This window comes from Papilio xuthus, unplaced genomic scaffold (assembly GCF_000836235.2).
Source record: "Papilio xuthus unplaced genomic scaffold, Pxut_1.1 DF826159.1, whole genome shotgun sequence".
NCBI classification, from domain to species: domain Eukaryota; kingdom Metazoa; phylum Arthropoda; class Insecta; order Lepidoptera; family Papilionidae; genus Papilio; species Papilio xuthus.
The window spans coordinates 53,619-76,891 of NW_013532490.1; the positions used below are offsets into that span (position 1 = coordinate 53,619).

General features: G+C 34.8%; 1 protein-coding gene across 3 annotated transcripts; it reads right to left on the reverse strand.

Moving 5' to 3' along the window:
- Positions 1–10,891: 10,891 nt before the first annotated feature.
- Positions 10,892–22,801, reverse strand: LOC106123096 (uncharacterized). 3 transcript variants are annotated; one of them, XM_013319231.1, is made up of 7 exons: positions 22,631–22,801; positions 12,983–13,197; positions 12,453–12,588; positions 12,110–12,243; positions 11,646–11,839; positions 11,389–11,534; positions 10,892–11,250 (listed from the first exon to the last, which is right to left on the reverse strand). In XM_013319231.1, exons 1-7 carry the CDS (start codon positions 22,677–22,679, stop codon positions 11,180–11,182), a joined length of 945 nt encoding a protein of 314 aa, XP_013174685.1. In that variant the 5' UTR covers positions 22,680–22,801; the 3' UTR covers positions 10,892–11,179. The 3 variants fall into 3 exon arrangements, with proteins under 3 accessions (XP_013174685.1, XP_013174686.1, XP_013174687.1); XM_013319232.1 differs by lacking the exon at positions 22,631–22,801 and adding an exon at positions 18,040–18,271; XM_013319233.1 differs by lacking the exon at positions 22,631–22,801 and adding an exon at positions 15,785–16,045.
- Positions 22,802–23,273: the final 472 nt, after the last annotated feature.

Sequence of the window (23,273 nt, forward strand, 5' to 3'; positions counted from 1 at the left end):
TATGTGATACATAGTACGGTTATGTTTGTGACGTACAGTGTAGACCACTAGGTGTAACGTGGTAAGTGGTTGTGTGACGTCATCTACAAGGTAATTAGCGTCAACACGCCGCGCGTGACGTCACCGGTGTCCAGTGACAGGCTAACGGTCGACTTCAGTATAAGGTATTGTTCGCACTAAACAGTCGACTGTAAACTAAGTTACGATTATGTGTATTTTGTTTATAACTTTCTGCCATAGTTGGGTAAGTATTTAAGGTGTAAAATATATAACGTATTCGCATTTTGGTATGAACTGTCTCGCTACGTCCATTTGTATTAGTTTGTTAATATTTACAAATAAATCTGAAGCATTCATTTGACACATCTGTACGTCTAGACAGATCGATTTTCATAATCTCTTTATTATGTCCATCGAGCATGAATGAAATTGTTTATTTTAGTCCTGTAATTTGAATTTATGTTCGTACAACATGGCTTGAACAGTAGTAGGTAAAAGATTTCAGCAATGAAGTCTGAGTCCTGTGGACTCCAGTGGACTTTTGAAAGAAGAAAAATTAATTATTTAAAAGAAAAGGTGTTCATTCGGCATGTGATGCCGCAGCACCGAATTTGAATGAACACTAAAATACGAAAACAATCTTTAAAGAATATAAAATGTTATAAAAATCATTAATGATAAAAATGATTAAAGGTCATAATAACTAATTGAAAATGTATTAACGATAAGGTGGAAATGCTGAGTATTATTTACGACATCGTTAACCCTCAAACAACAATGCTTTATCACGTTTTAATTTCCTGACCGCACCCCGCCGTCCCCCCCGGCCCCGCCTGTCCGCCGCCCTCCGCCCTCCGCGCCGCAACCACGTGGTAGGTATTTCAAAATATACGTTTATTGTAAAATCATTATCTGTAAACAGAAATTATTTTATAAAAATAACGTTATCTTTCTTCAAAGAAAACTGTAAGCGAAATCCAGGAAAAAGCCAAATTTAAAGGAAATGTTTTTCTCCACACTCCAGATAACTAACAAATGAAAGTATTATACTTTAAACGGGTCGTCACTTATATACACTACATACACATTACATAAAATATTAGTTTTACTTTACATTATAATAATTTAAGGCAAGGCAACTTAAATCTTCTACATTAATATTGTATCTTTGCGTCGCGAATATCTCGTCGAGTGCACTCCGTACACATAAAATGGATAGTCCACGAGAGTCGCCTCATCGGTCAGTACAGATTTTGCGACTCCATGTCGACTGTATAGATTTGTCCCGCCATCTTGAAAATCAGGGCGACTTTTTGGAAGAATCTTGACAGACAAGTTGTGAGCTGACTGGCTTTGGGCGACAAGAAAATATTAGCGACATTATAAAAGTGGATTGCGTACATCGTCGTGTTTTCAACCAAGGGTTTATTGTATTACAAGTAGAAACCTATTTCATTTGGTTACCTTACTCCACGTCAATTCACGTCAAACACGGATTGATGTAGAGATGTAGACAGAGAGCAGGTCCTGTCAGAGAATGTCAAGTGGAAAGGCTTCAGTGGAGAGGGCAGCTTGTTTGTTACTGCACTTGTACGCTCTAGAGTCGATTTGTCACTGAAAAGACTTTCATTTTGTCCGTGTACTTGCGTACGTTTACATTTGCTTTATTGAGATGTTTCTCAACACAATAGACACTTTTACAAACTTACGAGGACTCGAATAGGAGAGGGAAAACATACAAGTAGTAAAACCAAATAGCTATGGGTAGGTAGGTACTTGCAGAACATCAGAAACATGAGAGATATAAAAGCTTATGTTTGTCACGTAGATAGATTTTATAATTCAATAAATAAACTTTAAAGATACCCTTTGATAGAATTTCTTTATCCATTGTATAAGTTTCTTTGTCTATTTTAATAGAATTCAGAGAAGATAGTGGAACTCAATCGCTGCTCGCAGTTTTCATTTCGCGCCCTCTTTGTCTCCGGCGCCGCCCTCCCCCGCACCCCCCGCACTCGCCGCGTGGCCGCTGTTAACTCGTGAACTGAATGAAATTATCGTTTCGCTCACTCGCCAACTGTTTTATAACAACTCTTCTCTCTTATAAATAGAATCGAAGAACACTATTATGGCATACTTAGAAAACAAAGTCAGTTCACATTGTTTAGTTAAAAGGGATACGGTTTTTGAAAGGAACGTGAATCTGAATGAGTTTGGTTTGTTGAGAAACACTGTATTTAATAGTTAGTTTGCACATTTCAAATTACGTAAATTATTTTTGCAGGAGGTACTTTAAACTACAAACAATAATGGTAAGAAAACGGGCAGCGTACGGATGTAGAGAAGGAAAGGAGAATGACAGAGTAAAGATACGAAGGATAGGCTCCTTCAGTAGCTCAATTTATTGAAACCATGTATGTACGTTACATAATAATAATTATTAATTGTCGTTTGTTTGTTAACTGTACGCGAGTGTACGCGGGTGTACGCGAGTGTACGCGATGCGGGCAAGCCGGATACATTTTGGAAGCAAATTCAATTTCCTGAAGCTGAAAGCATCGTTAGTTGAAATTGTCGGTTCTCATAATGGCCGCCTAACAAATGCTTACCAACTACATTGCCAAGCGCTTTAAGATATCTATTGCGTTGTCTACACTAAATCTAGCATCGAAGATAAACAAATTCATTTTATATCAAAATATACTAAGATATTCAACTTACCATCCTGCTCTTTATCTTTAAAAGAACAGAGACAAAAATATCTGTCGTATTAAGGTAGGCAAAACCTATTTTAGTCGACTAATAAATATGAAAAAGATAGCATCTTATAATTATAATTTTCATAGAAATAGAATCCACAAACAAATCTCGGCTGAATGATATGCAAAGCCATAGACTTGATAGAATTTTTTCTGTATTCATTGCTCAGAGGTCATACTAAGGTATAGTGAGGAAATTTATAGAGCAATAAAATCCCTTAACTGCAAGAAATAACTTCGTCTTAAGTCAGCAATAAGTCAGTGATCCATTTAAGAGGATTTACGTAGTTTTACTTGCATATTAGACACGTTAAAGAAGCAAATTGCTACCATTTATTACAGCATCGTAGAGTGGAGCCAGCATCGTAGAGTGGAGGGATCACACGAAGATAATTGCAACAAAAAATCCCAAACATTAAGTGAATTCTTTATTTACTAAGTAATAGAAAAAACCTCATAAATAGAATCCATTACAGCAAGCAATATGACCGTCTCATTACTTTGTTATATAGTTCTTAGAATAGATCATAAAAGTTCATAGTAAACAGATGAAGTAACAGTAAAAGCCTTTTTATTGTCAATTATCCGTTCACAGAGAACCTCTCTCATTTACAATCCTAAAGCAACAATTACTATTCAAGCAGTAAGTTTTATTTCCATGAATAATCGCTCAGTTAACTGCACATTTTACTTTTATTCGTTTTCCTGAAGTAAGACTTTTATTCAAACACACTGCTATGTTCATTTGTTTTTTTGAGTCGCGCGGATTCGTCCTGCAGAGCCGACGTTACATCATTGATAGTGTGGTCATCGCAGTGGAAACCTGTCTTAAAGAGTAAATTACGTCTCGGATGCTATTAAGTATTGTGAAATGTTTGTCAACAATTACAGCAGTCGGCGAGCTGGCGCGAGCGCGGGCGGACGTCACTTTAGGAGGAAATTCAATTTCCTAAAGCTGAAAGCGTCGTTAGTTCTGCTTGTCGGTTTCAATGATGTTATACTCTAACTCTTTTCTGTCTTACTTTCTATCTCTCTCTTATTGTACATACAACTTATACGATACGAGAGATATTTTGCTGTTAACTAAGTAAAATAGCTTACATCGGGTAACAACCATTATCTTTATCTACTGATTTTTGGATTCTGAAGTTAAATTATTTGTCTTCTCTATTGTGTTTTGAAAATCGTTTATTTATTGATGTAATAAAATAAATATTGTAAGAATAAAGAGGTGAGTAAGTTTGGGGACATGTCTGCGGGACATCAATTCTCCGGCAAGTACAAGACACTCATTCATAAACATTGATATCGTATTGGAAATATAATGAAGTCAGCTCGCCCTCACCCTCGCCTCGCACTCACCACACCTACATCTACACCACAACAAAAATATATCTGTTATAATTTACTGGTTTTATCTTAATAATATTATACTGTATACATTTCAGATTGCCGAGATTGATTCACTGCATTTGAGTTTTATTAATAAAGTAACAGAGAAATGATTAATAATATTGAATACTTTAAGAGGTCGAGTTTGATTTCTTTGTGATAAAAATCTTTTTACAAGTTTATTAACATTGAAACAGTGAGTATTCTAACTTTGTTATATTTGAATAGTTACAACAATCAAAAACAGCCTTGAGTAAATAGTACTTATAACTTAGTAAGTATTGAACACATGGTTATAGCTACATGTAACATGATGGCTGAACACATCTCGGGATACGATTACACACAAATGTCAACGCATTTTATCAGCGAGTGAGGAATGTAGGGGGAGAGGGGGCAAGGGCGAAGGGGGGGGGGATATTGAAAAGGGATCATAAAGAAAATCGTTTATTTGATAAAACGGATAGTCCGGTCGCCTGCGACGTGCCCGCTGTGAGGTAAATACAATTTAATTGTTTTGTTTGTGTTCTGTTTTCAAAAGGTCAAAACAATGGAATAATTTGAATTAGACAAGCCATTAACCAGACTTCGTGTAGACATGACAATCATCTAAAATTCTGTCTTAATTCCAGCACAAAGACAAAAGGACTGCAGTTCCATTGGAGTTCCCGCGTGCTATGTCTACGCTGAAGCTAACAGAGTGGCTGAAATTGATCGTTAACGCGTTTACATTTACATACAAGCTACTTAGAGTAGCCATTGTCGGTCGGGTTATTATTTACATATACAACAAGTTGTCGCCCACAGTTCCGTCTGCGCGGAATTAAGGAAAGCCGCTTCGGAGATACTTAAGTACTTAAACTTTACTAGTATAATAGTTATGTGGTAAAAAATATTATATGTTGATGGCATTTATTTGTTCAAATAAAAAATTAATAAAATAATAATAGGAAAATATTATAGTCTTTTGAATCAGTAATGACATTAACATGGTTCATAATGTCCCGGACAGTGGGCTGTGAGCGGGGAGGGACAGGGGAGAGACAGGGGAGGGATAGGGGAGGCTCGGGGTCAGAGTCACGCGACGCTGCCTTCTTACGAACCCTTCATATTGAAAACCAATAAAATCTCTCAACTTAAATTTTATTACTGGATTCCACTTTTGTGTAAAATTTTATGGAAAAAATCGGAAATTGGTCGGATTTTTTATTGAGATCGCTTTAACGTGCTTTTTTTATGCTTTCGTAATTTGATTGGTGACTAGCGTTTACAGCAAAAAAGAGTTTATTTAAACATATTCTTAACAAATAGAATAATGAGGATTCCAGGTATTATTATTAATGTAATTTTGTAAGTAACAATAATTCACACGTATATTATAAATATTCAGATAAACATAAAGAAGAGAGTTGTTGTAGATTTTAGATTAATAATTCAGATAAGAGAATATTGTAGAATTAACAAAGTACTCGTCGTCGTAGCTTTCATCAGCGACACAATTGGTTTTTGTGACAAAATGTCGCATTGTCTTACACAGAGAATGCACGAAAGTATTGTAGCAAATGACAAATATGTTTCGAAGCAGCTGCATTGTATCTGTATGAATACAAACACAAAGCTTTGAATGATGTGTATGTATTGCACTGTGTTGCGTTGCATTGCATTACATGGCCTGCGAGTATAACGAGGAACATTATAATAAACTGGAATTACTTTTATTATATCATGTAATATTTCTATTTGTAACACATTGTCTTGATTGCGTTGTTGTATTTAACTATGAAAGATAATGTTCACGCTTTTGTCATTTTCCGAAAGCCCTGACTGAAGTGTTAAATACATTAACAATTGTCTCCAAAGTCTTGGTAATGATAAATTAGTCTCGTCTTCGTAATGACACGTAGTTATAGGCACCTCTGCTGATAAAATATCTATCGAAATAAACATACCGTAAAGTAACGTTAGGTTTCCGGCTGACATTTATTTTTTCATAAAACAACATGTCCCAGTAAAGAGATTACTTCTGAGTGTGTCCCTGAAGTAACGACATAGCTGCGACCATGTTTTCACTCACAACCACAAAATATTACTTTTCTTCAATATGTAAGAGGATTTTTTTCCTTCGACGGAATAATACGTCCGCTCTGATCGGAATATAATGCCGTACCGGTATCGGTATTTCATACAATAAGCCTTTAATTTATTTCGTCAACAAAAGAAAAATATTACAATTTGTATTATGTTACGACGTTTTTGTAATGTTAGAATAATCAATATTTACAATTGTTGCTATTTATTAATTATTGCTAATTATTTACGATGCAACATATCACTGTTTTTTTACTATTTACTATAATAAATCTTTGACTAACAAACAGGAATATATATAACACGAAATATTTTATCAAATCACGTCGCGTCACGTTTGACGTTCGTGTGAGATACTGAGCAAGAAGTAACAAACTGTTACACAGTTTAAAATGCTTCATGGCCCGGGGCAACACTTTTAAAATGTTACTCAGTTTGCCTTTCTCTGGGACACAATGGCGCTACTCTTGTTTGTTTCCATACAACTTGTGCACCGCTTTCTGTGTCACGGCTACAGCTGTTGTTAACAAGCGATGAAGAAATGTACCAAGTGTTACAAAAGAACTTTCGGTCTTGTAAAAGCCTGAGCTTGAATAAATTAACATTCCATGCAGCTTTAACTAACCTCAGTGAAGACGGCGAAGCATTTTAAAACTATAGTTGGAGTAAACATAAAGTTACAGTGTATACCATACATATTAAATATATTAAGAAGGTCTAAACCGTTATGTAATTTCTTTAATGTGTTACATTCATTTCCATTTCTTACAATTAATTGCTTATTCAATTTAATGAACGAGCTTTAGGTCATAGAATTAATATATGAGATATTTTACAAATGATACGAGTAGTAATACAATCATGAAAGCTGTTTAATCATAATAAGTAAACATTTTAAATGAATCAACATGGAGTTTTCGTGAGAGAATTAACAAATAGGGGTAGCGGGTTCTCGTTTCTGCCTCGCGCTGTGATAAATGGGTCAACAAGATTTACGGCTTTATTTTCAATTTACACAGTCGTAACATCCCGACCGACCGACCGACCGACGGGGCATTGAAATGGTAAAGTAAAACATATTATTTTATCGTACAATTGTCTTTGTAGCTTTTTTTTATTTTCATCCTGTTGTTTGAAGAAAAAAATCATTCGATAAAGCTATTTAATTGTCTATATTTTCAGGATTTCTGATCTCTTTTAAATAATTGATCGATCGGACATTCCATTTATATGGAACAATTCGTTGCAATATTTTTAAGCAAAGGAAGATTCAATAAACATTATTGTATAATATTATTAATATTTCTAAGGCTAAACGAATCAAACATATAATGTGACACGATACATAAATGAGTTAACTAAACACGTTCCCGGGACACAGGTGTGAGGTGACGTTTATATCCTATTGGCGCGGGATTTGTTCAGTAAAGACGCGGATACATCGCCGCACATTACATAACAGGCATGTATTATAATGAATGTTCATTTTGGAAATGTATGTTTTTCAATTCAGTAAAGCTTGCATCTATTAAATGAATTTCAATAAACCTTAACATATATTTCACGCAGTAAAACCATATGATGATGATCATCAAATCGTCACTATATGTCCCCACTGAGGGGCTCGGATACTACCCTAAGACAGGGGTGACTAGGCCATAGTCAATTAAATTAGGTCATAAATGATAGTACAAATTCAAATAATTAGTTAATGTAACGTCAACATTATAAGCATTTGACATTTGACTTCAAACTTATCTCAAATTACGTCTTTGCAAATAAATGTCGTTATCAATAGTACTAAAATAAAGCACATCAATGTATCAGTTATATTAAAAATATAACATGAAGAGAAGTACACGTAATTACAATAATAAATACACATCATTATTACAAGGGTTTTAATTTATTAAATTGAATTATTCTAAAAGCTATAAATATATTGAATACATTTGCAGAGTTTCTAAGAAAATACTAGAAACAGTTTGATAATAGTATCTTGTGAATATTTCCCGCAAGTTTTCCGGCGGCTTTCACAATAATATTCAATTTCAAAAGAGGCTTCAGTAAGCGCTCAGAATAGTCAGCTCTAACTGACTCACATATTGAGGCTTTTGTTAAAGTTTCTTCCACTCTCCTTGTATTATTTATTTTTGTTGACTATTGTATCTTGTTTAAAACAGTCCCAAGTAAACTAAACACCTAAATATACTCTTAAATTGTTCTAAATTAAAAAAGATCGATGACACTTTTTTATTTACTACATTGCTACGAATTCTAGAAATTTCGAACACGGATTCGTTGGACATATTTTTATATTTGCGATCTTTGAACCTCGAAGCATTTAATTCTCTATAATATCTCTTATCTAATTTATAAAGTCCAGGTAAAGTGCTGCCTTAAATGTAAATACAGACAATAATGAAAAACTTAGTCAAACATATACATAGTTCTTACCTGACTCAAACATCAATAAACGTCTCATTTCGAAACTAAAATATTCCTTATCCTTTGCTCCGAAGTCGAACAAAAGAAGAATAATAATGAAATCATTGACCGGAATCTTTTGTAATATCGCGTCCGACACTAGCGCCACAGTCGCCGGCAAACCGATGAAACTTTTCTCTGCTCCGACACAAAGGAACTGACAAACTTTTTGTCGCCACCCCGCCCCGACCCGCGCCCTGTCACCAACTTTCACTTGAACTTCGTATCTCAACGAAAAGGCATCGAAAAGGCTTTTGTTTAAGTCACTTAAGTCAGTGGATACTGAGTCAACACAAAGATAAATAAGAAAGATAAGTTATTTGTAAAAGTGAATGTTAATCTTGTACAAAAATATAAAACTGTTTATTTTTGGTTTTGAATAAATTTACTTTCAATCTAATAGATTTTGCTGTCATCTTTGTTTTTATGTTAAGTTATCTGCTTATTCTCCTCTCTTCATGTGTATGTTTAACAGAATCTCTTTATTTCTGCAACAGAACACACAATGACTTTCCTATAATAGAACAGTCGATTTCTCGTAACACTTTCCGTTGTCCCGTGTTTGCAAGTAATGGAGATAAATTTGCCGATAAAAAGTTTAAAGTACGTCCTACATCTAGTATAAGTGTAGTGAGAGTTGAAGGTAATGCCGCGTGCTCCATAACGCTTTGTGAAGCGCTGCGCCCGCGGGACGCGACGCTATTTACTTTATATTTGCAGCTAAACGACGTGGAAATTTCCCAATGGAAACTTTACACTACATCATATTAACCTGGAAAACTATTCGAGTGGTTGTGGAAGCCATCATACTGTTCTCTAGACTATTGCACAAACCTTCATCTTTAGGAGTTACTTTGTTATGTTATGTTGCCTATTTATTCAATTATATAAAAAAAAGAAAGTTCTAGTTTCATTTGACTCACTGTAATCTCTGTAAATAGAAAATTGTGATTGTATGTATGTACGTCTATATATACAATTGAATACATTTTAAAACTGTACGATCCTAATAATTACACTATTACATTTGGTTATCAAATGTGCTTTTCATTAATCAAAATCTGGTTTGATTTGTTTGCAGTAGAAATTATTATAACAATTTTGTTTTGAAATATTTTCATTAATAGCAAATAAATGGGAAATTAATATGATTTGATGTTGATACATTTTATCGAATTCGAATTAATTATGTTATCGTGTAAAACCGAAGGTCAGAAATTAGCATATTTAGCGAGACCTCCTCCCGCCGCCGGCGACCGCTGGGAGGTAGTTAGTGGTCAGCCATTAAGGACTTTATCAAACAGTCCCCAAAAACCAATAAACGTAATTTATGCTCCAGTTGAGAACTGTTTATTCTCCGTTACATTTGACCATTGCTCTTATACTTTGATAATCTTACTTATTTTCTTTCTCTCACTTAAGAAAAAAGGAACATTTAACTATCTGAATATTAAAAAAATCGATCTTTACTTCTTCCTATTTAATCGATGAAAAAAAGAACTCAAATGATTTCTGTAATTGGAAATCTATGGAATCTTTGAATATGAGGATTCATAACTTCAATAATATTCAATATCTCCTCTCTTCGTTATCACAGGACTGAAAGTTATTCTCCATTTCAATAAAATGTAGAAATTCTGCCGAAAATTACGTCTAACCAATAAATATTGGTGGCGCAACTCAAATATCTAACTTAGGCGATTCTTATTCGGGGAATTTATTCGGAGCTGCTGTAACTTTGAAGTATTCAATTAGAAATAATGTGCGGTCAAGCATTTCTTTATAATTGGATACTGTTCTTAAGAATAATGAAACCGAAGAGAAGCTCAGCATTCCGCACCAACTGTAACTTAACTTAACTTAACTTAATGAAGTAAGGACGTGATTAATTACTGATCGAGCTCAGACGTCTCACAAAATTAAATAAGCATCTTTGAATACGAGAATCATTTAGTGGACTTCACCAACATTCACAACATTCACATTTTATCTTTTATGAGACCGTGTGTCGGTGATCTTAAGTGCAGTTGCAAATCTTCATTAACTAATCTAGCAAATCGATAATGTGAACTCTAAAAGTTGTTATCAGTGCAAAATAAAAAGTTAATGATATATTATTATATATATTTATGGGACAAATAATAAAGAAATATTGATAACTCACGTCTTTATTTACATATAGCAATCTGCAACATTTAATAAGTGTATCTTATACGAGTAGTTGACGCGACGCGTACGACCCGCGACATGCGACATGCAACCTGCGACCTGCGACCAGCGAGTCAAGCTCTACTCGGAATTGACACGTATGCTTATAAGTACCGAGTGCACTGCGACCGCTGCGCTGGAGCGCGTCATCACACCACCAACTATTATTATCTATCACAACATTCAGTTTGAGCGCATTAGAAGGGGCGCCGGCGCGGGCGCGCGGCGGCCAACAGTGCAGGGGGTCATAACCCCATCTGTAGCGCCGCGCATGAGCATACACATATCAGCACGATGTTATGCAGCGTCTGGATACCTGCAGACAGAACAACCACTGTTAATACTTTTGATGGTAGCTTGTATGTATGTAATGTTATTTGAATGATAAGGCTGGGAATCGGAAGAGGCCTCCAGCGCCCCCACTCATCAGAAGAATTAAAAGAGAGAAGATTACCCGAGGAGTCCTCCCCGGTGACAGAGGCGGGGCGCGGGCTGTCCTCCCTGATGTGCGCCTGTTCGCTGCCGCGCGCGTACACGTCGTAGATGGTGGCCACGCAGCCCAGCGCGAACTGCCCGCTCGCCGGCGCCGACAGCGTGTACCTGCGCTCACAGATCACAGCACTCTTATACAGCTTATATAACGCTCTAGTTTTCTAAATAGAACGAAATTTCGGAGAAGTTAAAAGAAATAGAATCCAAACAAAAGTCCACCTGAGAACTTCTCGCTTTTCGAACTCAGGGTCGGCGCGGTGGGCGAAGTTTTCCCCGTCCCCCGCATGCCCCGCGTACCCCGCTCGCTCAACGCCATACTGCAGGCTCTCGACGATGCTCACTTCCAGCTGACTGAACGCGCCGCGCTCCTTGAAATCCTGCTCCGGCGACTGCCACGAGATTGTCTCAGCTATCTGGAGAGAGCACTAACTTTTATTCGCGCCGAGTCGCACTCAAATTGCTGTAAAACAACTGAAGCGAAGTTCAACTCGAGCAATTCGATCGATGTGTATTGTGTTATGTACTTACTTACATTTATAACTGATGAAATATTCATATAATAGACTTTGATTATTGAGACTGATAGAATACAATTATTTATCAGTAGATTGTGTGAATGTGGTAATAGTCCGATTTTGAAGATTAAGATGTCGGAGTTCCATGAGGTAGTTAGGTATGTATACCTTGTGTCCATCTATGGTCCATGTGATATTAGGTGCGGGGTAGGCTTCGTCCACGGAGCAGTTGGCCTGCAGCAGGTCGTTGCGCGCGTAGCTCAGACGCGACACCAGTAGCCGCGGCGCGCGGAACGGTGGGTCTGAGTACGTGGTATATTGATTATGTAAACGGTAAGTAATCGCACTTTCTCTGAAACTCGGATATTTAAAGCTAATTTAGCAGCTTGGATAACATATAGCTGTAAGCACAACTGACTGACAGCGCCAACTTTAACTTTAACTTTGAACTGGAAGCTGTCGGCGAAAGATCCTTCCTAACTTACAAAGAATAGCCGTACGCATTACGTACCGACGACAGTGAGCGGTGCGGAGCGTATGTCAGTGTGGAAGAGTGGCGCGTCTGCGGACACCTCGCACTGGTAGTCACCGCTCAGCCGCCGGTTCATGTTCACGATGCGCACCTGTTGGTGGTCCGACTGCGCCAACTGATGTACAAACATTGCACTATGTCACAAACAACTTTGCCACAAAATTTAATTTATCCGAAAGAATCAGTTAATCAAAGATATTGAATTTTTAAAAGAAATAGAATAGTGTTTACTCTTAATCATTAAAAAAAGAAAAATTACGAGTAAAAGCTATAATATTATATTGGTGCAATGGCTAGATTATGGCTATGTATGTGTTGAAATGGTTAATTATTCTACAAACATGTGTATTAATTAACCGCACATGCGGTTTCGTTTATACAGTTTATACCAAGTTGATCCACGACTAAAATATGATCGATGTTATGGAATGTAAAATGGTTTATGTAAACCTAAATTGAAGACACTTAACCCTAATGATTCCTACACATCACTAAAAATATATTCTTACATCGACGGAGGCGCCTGGAAGGGGGAAGACCATGGTGGGGGGCATCTCACGCGGCACGTATCTGTAGAATTCATCCTCTGCACGGTACCAGCGGATGGAGTAGAGCGCCGCGCCTTCCAGGTCGTAGGAGCAGCGTAGCAGCGCCGCTCGACCCTCGCCCGATAGCACCGCGCGCGGCACTGATATTGACAGGTTACGTAGCGACCACACGCCGCCTGCACATACATACATACATACACACAATTTATGACGGCTCACCGGACGCACACCTCACATGCTCCTGCGCAGCTCACCCCGAGCCGCCTTAATTATTGAATCTTACAATACACCTAAATACACAACGCAGCTTATTGTTTCTATAGCAACAAACTTTAACGTCATTTGCGTTGTGACGTTGTACTGTAGGTGCATCACTTTTGATGATAGTACTTGATAAATATATGTTTATTAAACGAATAATCATGAGCCGACGTGCAGATTTACAGTATTATCTTCAACACAATTGCGCTGGAAACAATAATATCATCAAAATGAAACATTATAGGTACTCGTAAATAAATTAAAATATAACAACGAGGTTAGAATATAGCTTACACGTATAGGATCATAATGATCAAGTTAAAACTTATCACCAATAAAGCCGAGTCAGGTATGAACAGTAAAAAGTAATACGCGACGCCATATTACTGGTAGATGTGCGTCGAAAGATTTCATCATAAAGATATGCAAATAGTCTGAACATTTACTACATTTTATTACTTTCATTCTTCGTAAGCGTAAGGCTGTGTAAGGCTTCCCAGGCGGCGATATCAAACCACATATGAAGAACTATTTCATAAGACGTAGACTAAAGGCTTAAGGCTTTATGAACATGTTTTATGTAAACCAAGAAAGTGGAGCGAACACAACTTTATATATTTCTTTTTCCTAATAAACGTCTAAGAAAATAATAAAATTTTTCAGTATATAAGCCGATTTGATAATATTTGTAAAATTAATATTTTTACACTAAAGAACAAAACAGCTAGAGTTTATTTTAAATATTGCAAATTGTAAAATATACCAAGTGTAAATGTAACTTTACATTCTCACAGAGTCTCTGAGGGTTTGATGTTAAGATAAAGCATTTTGTAATATCTTTCAAGAGATTACTGTCACATTAAATGTTCCCTCTCTATCCCACTGGAGTTTAAGGACAAGACAATTTCTTCGAAAGAAAATGTCTTTAAAAGAAGTTTTTAGATATTTTCTTGTTTTTTTTTAGTTCAAAAAATATATTTTCTAAAGCATTATTATTAATCTACTAGTTTTCATATTGTATTTAGTATCGATTATTAATAAGTTTTTTTATTAATTAGTATCCGAAATATGAAGGAACATATTAGTTAGTTAGCGCAGAATATGTAATAACGGCGGCCGGTGAACTTGTAACTGAAGGAAGTCAGAACTTTGTACTTTAATGAGATATACAACATGCTCTTGGATTTAATAACCAACTTGTTATTTTGTTGAAAAAGGATTAAACAAGACATTTCAAAGAGTAATGATTTTAGCTCCGGTTCAAACCTAAAGAAATACTATTGAACTTATGTTGAAACTAATTGTATTATAAACAACGTTCTTTGTCAGCGACCTTTTTTATTTATATATTTGAAAATAAATGAAATTAATGCTGAACATCAAATTTTATAATAAATCAAATATTGAAATATGAACAGATAACAAAATAATCTTTAACTATATATTTCCTCACAGACGTAATTTATAAAAGGTTTACAACCTCTGGAGGGTTTTCTCTCTCTCAGCATTTTATATTAATTGTTGTCATAATAAGTTTATCTGAAGGAACCATAATTATAATTAATTTCATAATAATTCAGATTCTCTTTGACATTTTACTTTAGCAACAAAAAATAGATTTAAAGTAGCTATATCCTGGATACGGAGGTTAAATTAAGATGCTGTTAATGTCGTTCAATTTGTAATAAAAGATAACTAACTTTTCAAAGTTACCAAATAAATCTGAAATTTCTGAACAAGATAATTAAATTGTTCATATAAATAAATAAATATATTATGCAACTGATTTTCCCAAAATAGGTAAATATTCTATAAAGTCCCGTTTATGTTATTTCTCGAATTTTCGATTTGTTGGCGAATATACGATAAAATTAATTTAACATTCCATCGTGACTTTTTATTCCATGAATTTTTAGTGAAATATCCATCGAATGGAGCACACTTTTAATTACGACGGCATTTTCCCGGCGAATCTTTAATTAAATTCTTGCAACGTAAAAGTTCCGCTTCAGAAATCCGCAAATCGAAATCTTCTCTTCATCTTATCCGTCCCCAGAGTGGAGTCTCGAGCACACCTTTACCTTTATATGCAAAGGATTCGAGATAAGACATTTTCTGGAAACGTCTATTGAAAAACTATTAATGGAAAACGACTTATAATACAAACTGAGAAAATCGCCATGAATGTGATGAGGAAACCGAGATGAAAACATATACATAACGTTGATATAATCTTTGCCGTTTTATAGCAAATCAGTACCCGGTATATAATAGGTATCATAAGAAAAAGGTCGTTAATAAAGGTGAAACCCAAAAGTAATATCGGTAATATACGTATCCTGTAGGTTGAAAGTATGAGTGATTATTTCAATAAACATGTTATACAATCGGGTGAATTTAGAAAGCAGCACAAAATTTCATTAGGCAGTGAAACGAGCCAATTTCAACGCAGAATAAAGAACACGCAATAAAAAACTCTGGAAAGATTCAAAATAAATTTACCTGTACCGAGACATAAAGCTTTTTTACGATAAAACATTCACTCGCCGAAGTCAGGAGTTGGGAAGTTTGGCCTCAGACAGAATTTACGGCGCGACGGGTACAAGTTTGCCAACAATTCAGTTAGCGAGCGACGAACCGCCGACAAAAAGAGGGAGTCGAGCTCCTTCCCGCAACACACGGAGATGTGCACTTGTTGTCAAGAAAAAATTTGCTGTATTTTTATTGAAAGTAACATTTTTACCACTTGGAAAATAAGTCTGATAGTTGATTAGCTGTCATTCTTACGTTGTCTATTTCCTTAACTGAAACTCTTTGAAGGAAAAATCTTTTTAGATGTAGAATTTTTTCTATAGGATAAAAGAAAAGTTCATTGCTAACATTTTCGTGTACGCGATTAAAATCGTAAAGTAGAGTTAATGTAACATTAAATATATTTAATTGATTTGCTTAAAAGTTCAAATACAAATCAAGGTCATTACAAATTCACTGTTTTACGCTCCCTCTGAACTGAGGGTGATAAGCCTAAAGACGTTATGAAAAAAGATAAAACCGGTATTAAAAGGGGAAGAGTCACCCCAGAGTCCTCTTTTCACCCTCTCACTTAAGCGTAATTGGTTATTTTTTACTCCAAGAACGCTTCTTTATTTTAAAATTCGCAGTGTGTATTATACAGCACCCATTTAAAAATTAGGGGAAAGATGAAGTGAATAAATGTTTAGTAATTTATTAGTTGTTTTATTTTAATATCAATAAATGCTCTATTGTTTATAATTATCTTACTAATATTATATATGCAAAAGTTTACATTGATGGATGTTTGTTTGTTCGTAGGTATCTCAACGGATCTCAATGAAATTTGTTAGAGATGTAGACCATAGTCAGGAAGAACACATAGACTACTTATTATTATTTTATTAACTCCGCGCGCACGGAGTAGCGGGCCATAGATAGTTTTGACAATTTTTATCGTAACTTGTCATTTGTTATTCATTAACAGCGAGCGAAGCAGCGTGTGTGTATTAGTATTATTATAATGAAACGTAAAAAAAAAATATTCTCAAAACAGTACTACGAATATTTTTTGCCGAATATTAAAAAGGTGTTTCAGGAAAAGAAAACGTCATAAGAATAATATTTCCCTAAAGTACTATAATTTACAAGCGACGTAGTTTTCCTTTTAGCGGAGTTCGTAATGGAATTTACAAAGGTTGTTTGTTGCAAGTTGCGCATAAACATTGCTAAGTAAGGTGTTGAAGGCAAGGAGTGACATTTTCATTGCAGTTTTCTATACACAATTTAAAGGTGTTCAAGTACAAGATAACAAACTATCGGGCATGTTACCTACAACACAGAAACATAAGAATAATAATGTACAGGTAACAAGGGTATGATGAACACATTAGATGTCAGTACATCTCAAAGTAGTATTTATTTCTATACAATAAAATATTTATCCTAAATTAGCTTGTGTTTAATTAACTTTTTGAAATATAGAATACATTACAAATGAAGAAATGTAATTTATTTTTATCAAACTACTATATTCAATGGTCTTTTAAATGTATGTTACTTTAAGCACTACGTCCAAATGAGTGTATTCAAAGTCATGAAAATAAGAACAAAATGCCTTGTAATTAATCCCAAATGAAATAAAAAGGGTCGTTGAGCGACGTCAAAGGCATGAATGCAACGCGCGCCACCTAGCGGCTGGGAAAGCGAACACGGAAAACATATGTAATTTAAAGTTGACGTGTGTGTTCGTGTAAGTAATAATTCAATGTGTTAGTGAGAACCTTTTAACTACTTTCATCATTATTTGAAATCGTTCGTCATTATTATTTGTAAGTATTCGTCAGAAGTTTTTGAGTGTTTGTTGTGTAACACGAACAACTCTAGCTCTATTACTTCTGCGCCGTGACATTTGAATTTCCGCGCGCGGGCCGTGGTAACGCGTGACACCGCTTTCAAAGTTATGTCAACCTTGTTTATTCTTATTTCCTTTCGTCGACGCCCGTTAATTAAAAAGCTTATACAAGTTCTGTATTCGTTTGCGCGCATTCTGAGTGACTAATGTACTAACTAATCAGATCAAAATTGTAATGGACTTTATCTAAGGCAAAAATATACATTCAGATTCTGGTATTATAGTTTTGATCTAAATTAATATAATATATTCGTGATTTAATTGTCTTTAAAACAGTAGACATTTGTAAAATGTTAACTAATAGTAACAAGAAAAGTACAAATATAATTACCATCCAGCAAACATTGAAAGAAGAAAATCAGAGCAATTCCTCTCATGAGTGCAAATGTATCACTTGAACTTGATAATTTCTTTTATAAGAGACTGGGGCAAACGAGCAATTTATTAGAACACATTTGAATTCCATATTAAAACTTTCCATTCGGTTAATAACTTTACATCCAAGATAATATTGGGTCTATAGTATCAGTTTCATCCATTATAACACGTGTGTTTGGTATAAGTACCCGCGTGATACTGAGAGCTGCTGAGAGCTGCTGACTTCTACTGAGATCTATGTCACAGTACATCGCTTATCATTTGTGAGTGAGTGAGCGTTTCCCGGCGCTACTTCGTTTAATAAAGTGGACGCTTTGTGTGCGCGGATGCGTGTACATCTCGTATGCTAATTCCGACCTATCTACTTGTTTGTTGCTTTATATTAACTAGGAAAAATGCGGGTTCCGCGTTAAATATATTTGTCCTCCGCACCAAGTTCATTACTTTTTAGCTTTGTTTTCTTTTTTGTTACATTTATTTACAAAATACGAAATGCTTTACATTACATTAATTTTAGAATTTTTTAATGTTTTAAATTTTGAACATTGTTTTGAACCGTGAGACCACAACCATTTTCAAAATAAATGGTGAATTATTGATAAAATTTTGGTAAATATGTTTATTTTGTATGGATTCAGTTTTATCTAATAAATTCCGTTAATGCCGGTGTAATTTTACAACTTTTGTTATAATTAGTTTTCAACAGAGCAATTAATTTTAATATGAACATGTCGAACAGATTAAGCATTTGAATTTCGATTAAACAATGTTTTAATTATATGTTATGAATCAAAACACAAAGCATATTTGCACGATCCAATTTGCACACAAACAGGATTTGCCGAAGCGGTTTCCGAGCTTAATTATCCCGCGTAAATCTGCGGGATACCTTTGCATAATTAAAGATTCCTATGTAATACAAAGCTAAAGCTGTTCAGTGCAAAACATCATTAACTCTTTTCGTGAGAACGTTAAAAATTCCCTGTGATATTTTTTCCTCAGTTTCGCATACATTTCATCTCGATTTACTCATACATTTGGCAAAACACGGCACCGCTTTTAACCATATTTTTTACCCCTCGCCCTCGTAGTTGAGACGCGAGCTTTTGGTCGAAAGCCAAAAAAATAAGAACACGAAGCGAGCGGAACTGAAAGTTGAAATGTCTTGTTATGATGTCGATTGTGTGTATTATTTACGGAAGAGCTTATTCTAAAAGCTTTGCCAAAATACTTTTGCTAAAAACTATCGATGCATTAAATATCGCTGCATTTTTGTGTTTATTTATTTACATAATATTTATTATAAATAAAACTTATTTTAGCAGAACTATCTAAAATCTCACATATAAAATTCTCATATCATAATATTACTTACTATACTCCCTCGAAGCAGCTTCACAGATTTTTATGTAAATTTATATGAATATTCAGTATCTAAATCGGCTTCTATCTATTTTTTAAACCTGCGCGGACGGAGTCGCGGGTGACAGCTAGTAAATACATATTATTAAATACAATTGCATTTCTGAATATGTATAATATGTACATATAAACTGATCTATAATGTTGCAAGGTAAGCATTGATAAACTTAGATTACATTATAAGTTGGAGCGATATTTGATTTGCACAAGTGTCGAGTCAGCGCCACCTGTCGGGGAGTTTGGTAACTATTCATCAATGTAAAGTCCGCGCACTGAAATTGCAATTACTGTGACTTCGCTGAACGTGAAATGTGAATGCATCCGATATAAACCACATTTCACCTGAACTGAGCTCTAATACGTTTACCATTGACATTTGATGTTATTTAATTTTGTTCTTCAAATAGAATTTATATTGTTCCAATTTAAAGTAATATTAAACTTAAACTAATAAACGACTAAACACTTACGTAAATTTGGCGGTGTCGGCACCGATTAGTTTCGGGCCCATCGAGGGCCTTTCGTGAGGGGGAGTGAACTAGTCGGTGCCGACACCGGACAATTACACGTGTGTGTTTTAGTCGTTTATATAATAGTTTCTGATAATGCCTCACGAAAGTTTGAACAATTTAATATTTAACTTTGCCGTAAATATTGTAGTAATGACTGAATTGTGCTTGATTTTATTTTCTTTTTAATTTGTGTATGTACTTAGTGTATAGAGCACAAACCTGTACATCTCCCATGTGTACTTAACCTACATACATACATCTGAGACGTGCCGCTCATGACCTACACTTGTAATAAGCTTAATTTTGTTTAAATTGTTATACTTTCATGTTTGTGAATAGAAATAAAGAATTATTAAATTGTTCTTAAAACACACATCTACATGTTTAATTCGGTCTTTTATATTTATATTTTTACGTGTTCTAGTTTATATGTAAGTACTAAAGTTTTTGATCCCGTAACGTAGGCAAGCGGCCACCAGAATTCACCAAAATAGTGATTGACCGCTTTCCATGTACGGATACGCGTTGCCTACCTTTAATCGATGGAGGAGGATATACACATAGAGAATATTTCCCTTGCATATGTATTCCCTAACTTTATCACTTTTTTTAACAAAAATATAAATCTCTTTCTACTTTTATTTTTATACAAAAAAACATTAATACCACGTCACCGTACTCTCCGATTCACGTGGCTTAAAATATAAAACATTCTCTGAGCTCCGAAAACGTCGCAGCGACTGACAGGTTTCGCGACATCCCACAAATGTTCAACAGAAAAGTAGATTCTACGAATCGGAATATTATAAGCTCAGAATTCGCAGAATTTATATTTTGTTATATATGTTACGTATTACGTGAACTTGCTTCAGGTATGTTGCTGAGGTTTGTTCTTTGTGCGAGGATTGTAACTGTCGTTGTATATAATATTATACGTCATAAATAAATTAAATAATATTTGATTACTTTCTTAACGTCTTTTTGTAAAAAACTTAAAGATATTTTTCTATAGATTGATTTTAATACTCAACATTCTATTTGCAGGTCATCTTTTACAGCTCCACAATTGATATTTATAGCACAACATAGTGACCTCTTAGTATTATTTTAAATGTTTGGATGGATGGATGTTTGTTACAAGGTACATATCTCCAGAACGCCAGCATGAATCTGGCTGAAATTTGGCATAGATGTATAAGTTTCAAAGGACACATATTATAGTATACTAATGAGGTTTTTTTCTTAATTAGGCTCAGACGGACTCACTGGCTACAGCTAGCTAACATAATAAAAACAAAAAACTAAAGTTAAATGTGTCATGATATCAAGAGAGCGAATAATTCTGACATTCATGTGTAGTTAAATATCACCCCAGGGTTTGCGGTTCGCGAATATTTTTTAACATTTCACTTTTTAATTGGATAAAACTGGTGTGAAATTGTGAATACAATGCGAATTTACACGCGAGTTGTCGTACAATACAGCGGAACTGGCTTGTGGTGGAATTCTGATTTTTATTTTAAAACATAAAATATATTTCATGAATGTATAACGAATTATGTTTATGAATGTATATCTTACTAATATCATAATTGCAAATGTTTAAATGGATGCTTAGATGTTTGTTAGAAAGTATTTCCGAAACGGCTACACGGATCTCGCTGTAGAAAACATAGGCTACTATCTAAGATTTTTCTTTATTTCCGCGAGACGGAGTCGATTGCGGCAGCTAGTATTATATACTATATTAGTAAACTGATTATAGGGAAATACATTATATACTCATATAAACCTGAACGTAAATAACGAGAAGTTTGAATCTCAACATTCCTGTAATTTGACTAAGAGACATGTAGAAGACTGAAGAGCCTCCGCTAAAGCATTGTTGTTGGATTTATGTTTCCTCGAAATTCGTTAAGGTTCATTATTTCTATGATAATTGTTTGTACAATTTCCAACGGCGTAACCGCAAGTGATTGAAATAGGATATTCGCGCAGCGGAAACCGCGCTGCGAGTCGTGTTAGTGGAAACGGAGTGTTTATTTATAATTGATTTTCACTACCCAACTCTAAGGTACATATGACGCGGGACGTAAAGTTGCTGACCATTGTTAATCTATTATGAGTTCCACTCACAAGGAGCCGACAATGAGCTTGCTCACAGTCGGCGGCTGATAATACGTGTGTTTGTAACAGATAACTGAATCGATTACTTTTATTTATCTATTTCACGTGAAATTACTCGGATTGTAGTAAAATGTAATGTAAAATATTGTATTTTAATCACATATCTATTTCCATAGTTTATATAATATTTTTACTGCAAATAAAAAAAGCTTTTACTTAACACCTGCTGGTGATAAAATTAAATAAAAAATATCGAAATGTTTGCAAAAAAATTTTTTTTTAAATATTAATTGTCATAAAGAATGACAAAAAACAAACTTGTACAAAAACATGTGTTTTGATAAGTTTGTAGGACTATTTAACACAAAATACTTTATTTTTTGTAAAAGAACTAAATCTAGAACAGTCATAACTATTTTCCTACATATAAACAGTTTAATTTAGTTGAAACAATAATTAAATAGCACATAATTGTAATCTTACCATCGAGGAGACAAAGCAGTAATACAAACAGATGACAAATCCTTTTCATCTGGACGTTTTTAATTTCACTGCAACTTCCTATGAACTAGTAAACTTTATTCTAATTTGTTCTAAACAACAAGCAAACTGCACAAAGATACACTTTTGAAGCACGTTATAAAATACTAAGCTAGAATTAAATATCTAAAAGAGCTTTATTATTGAACGTAGTAAGCAACATCGGTCGCCTATGAGCGTAACCTCTTCGTAGCACATAGCGACCGGCCGCTGCGAAACCTCCTACGCGACTGGCTACAGCGTATCCACCTCTACGAGCTCATTATTCTAATAACTTGGCTTGTGTTCTCGCTTCGTAGTACAGCCTCCGGTTTGTGTGTCGATGTGTTACAATGTTTTATATAACATAGTATAAATTACCATATTCTAAGTTGATTAATATAACTTACTTATGATATATAATATATACGACATTTTTAATAATGGATTTATTTAATGGAACACAAATATTCTTAAACCTTAAAAATAAATAAAAATTGGAATTCTAAGACCACTTAAGTGTTAAGTTAGCGTACTATAGAATAACAAGTTCAGTTAAACAAGAGGTCAATAGAATGCACAACGTATACAAATCAAGCAGCAATGG

Coding starts and splice junctions, on each gene's coding strand:
- LOC106123096 (XM_013319231.1), bottom strand. CDS start 22,679: ATGAAAAGGATTTGTCATCTGTTTGTATTACTGCTTTGTCTCCTCGAT. Junction 12,589..12,982: donor TTCCAGGCGCCTCCGTCGAT/GTAAGAATATAT, acceptor TTTGTACATCAG/TTGGCGCAGTCGGACCACCA. Junction 11,251..11,388: donor CACCGGGGAGGACTCCTCGG/GTAATCTTCTCT, acceptor TTCTGTCTGCAG/GTATCCAGACGCTGCATAAC.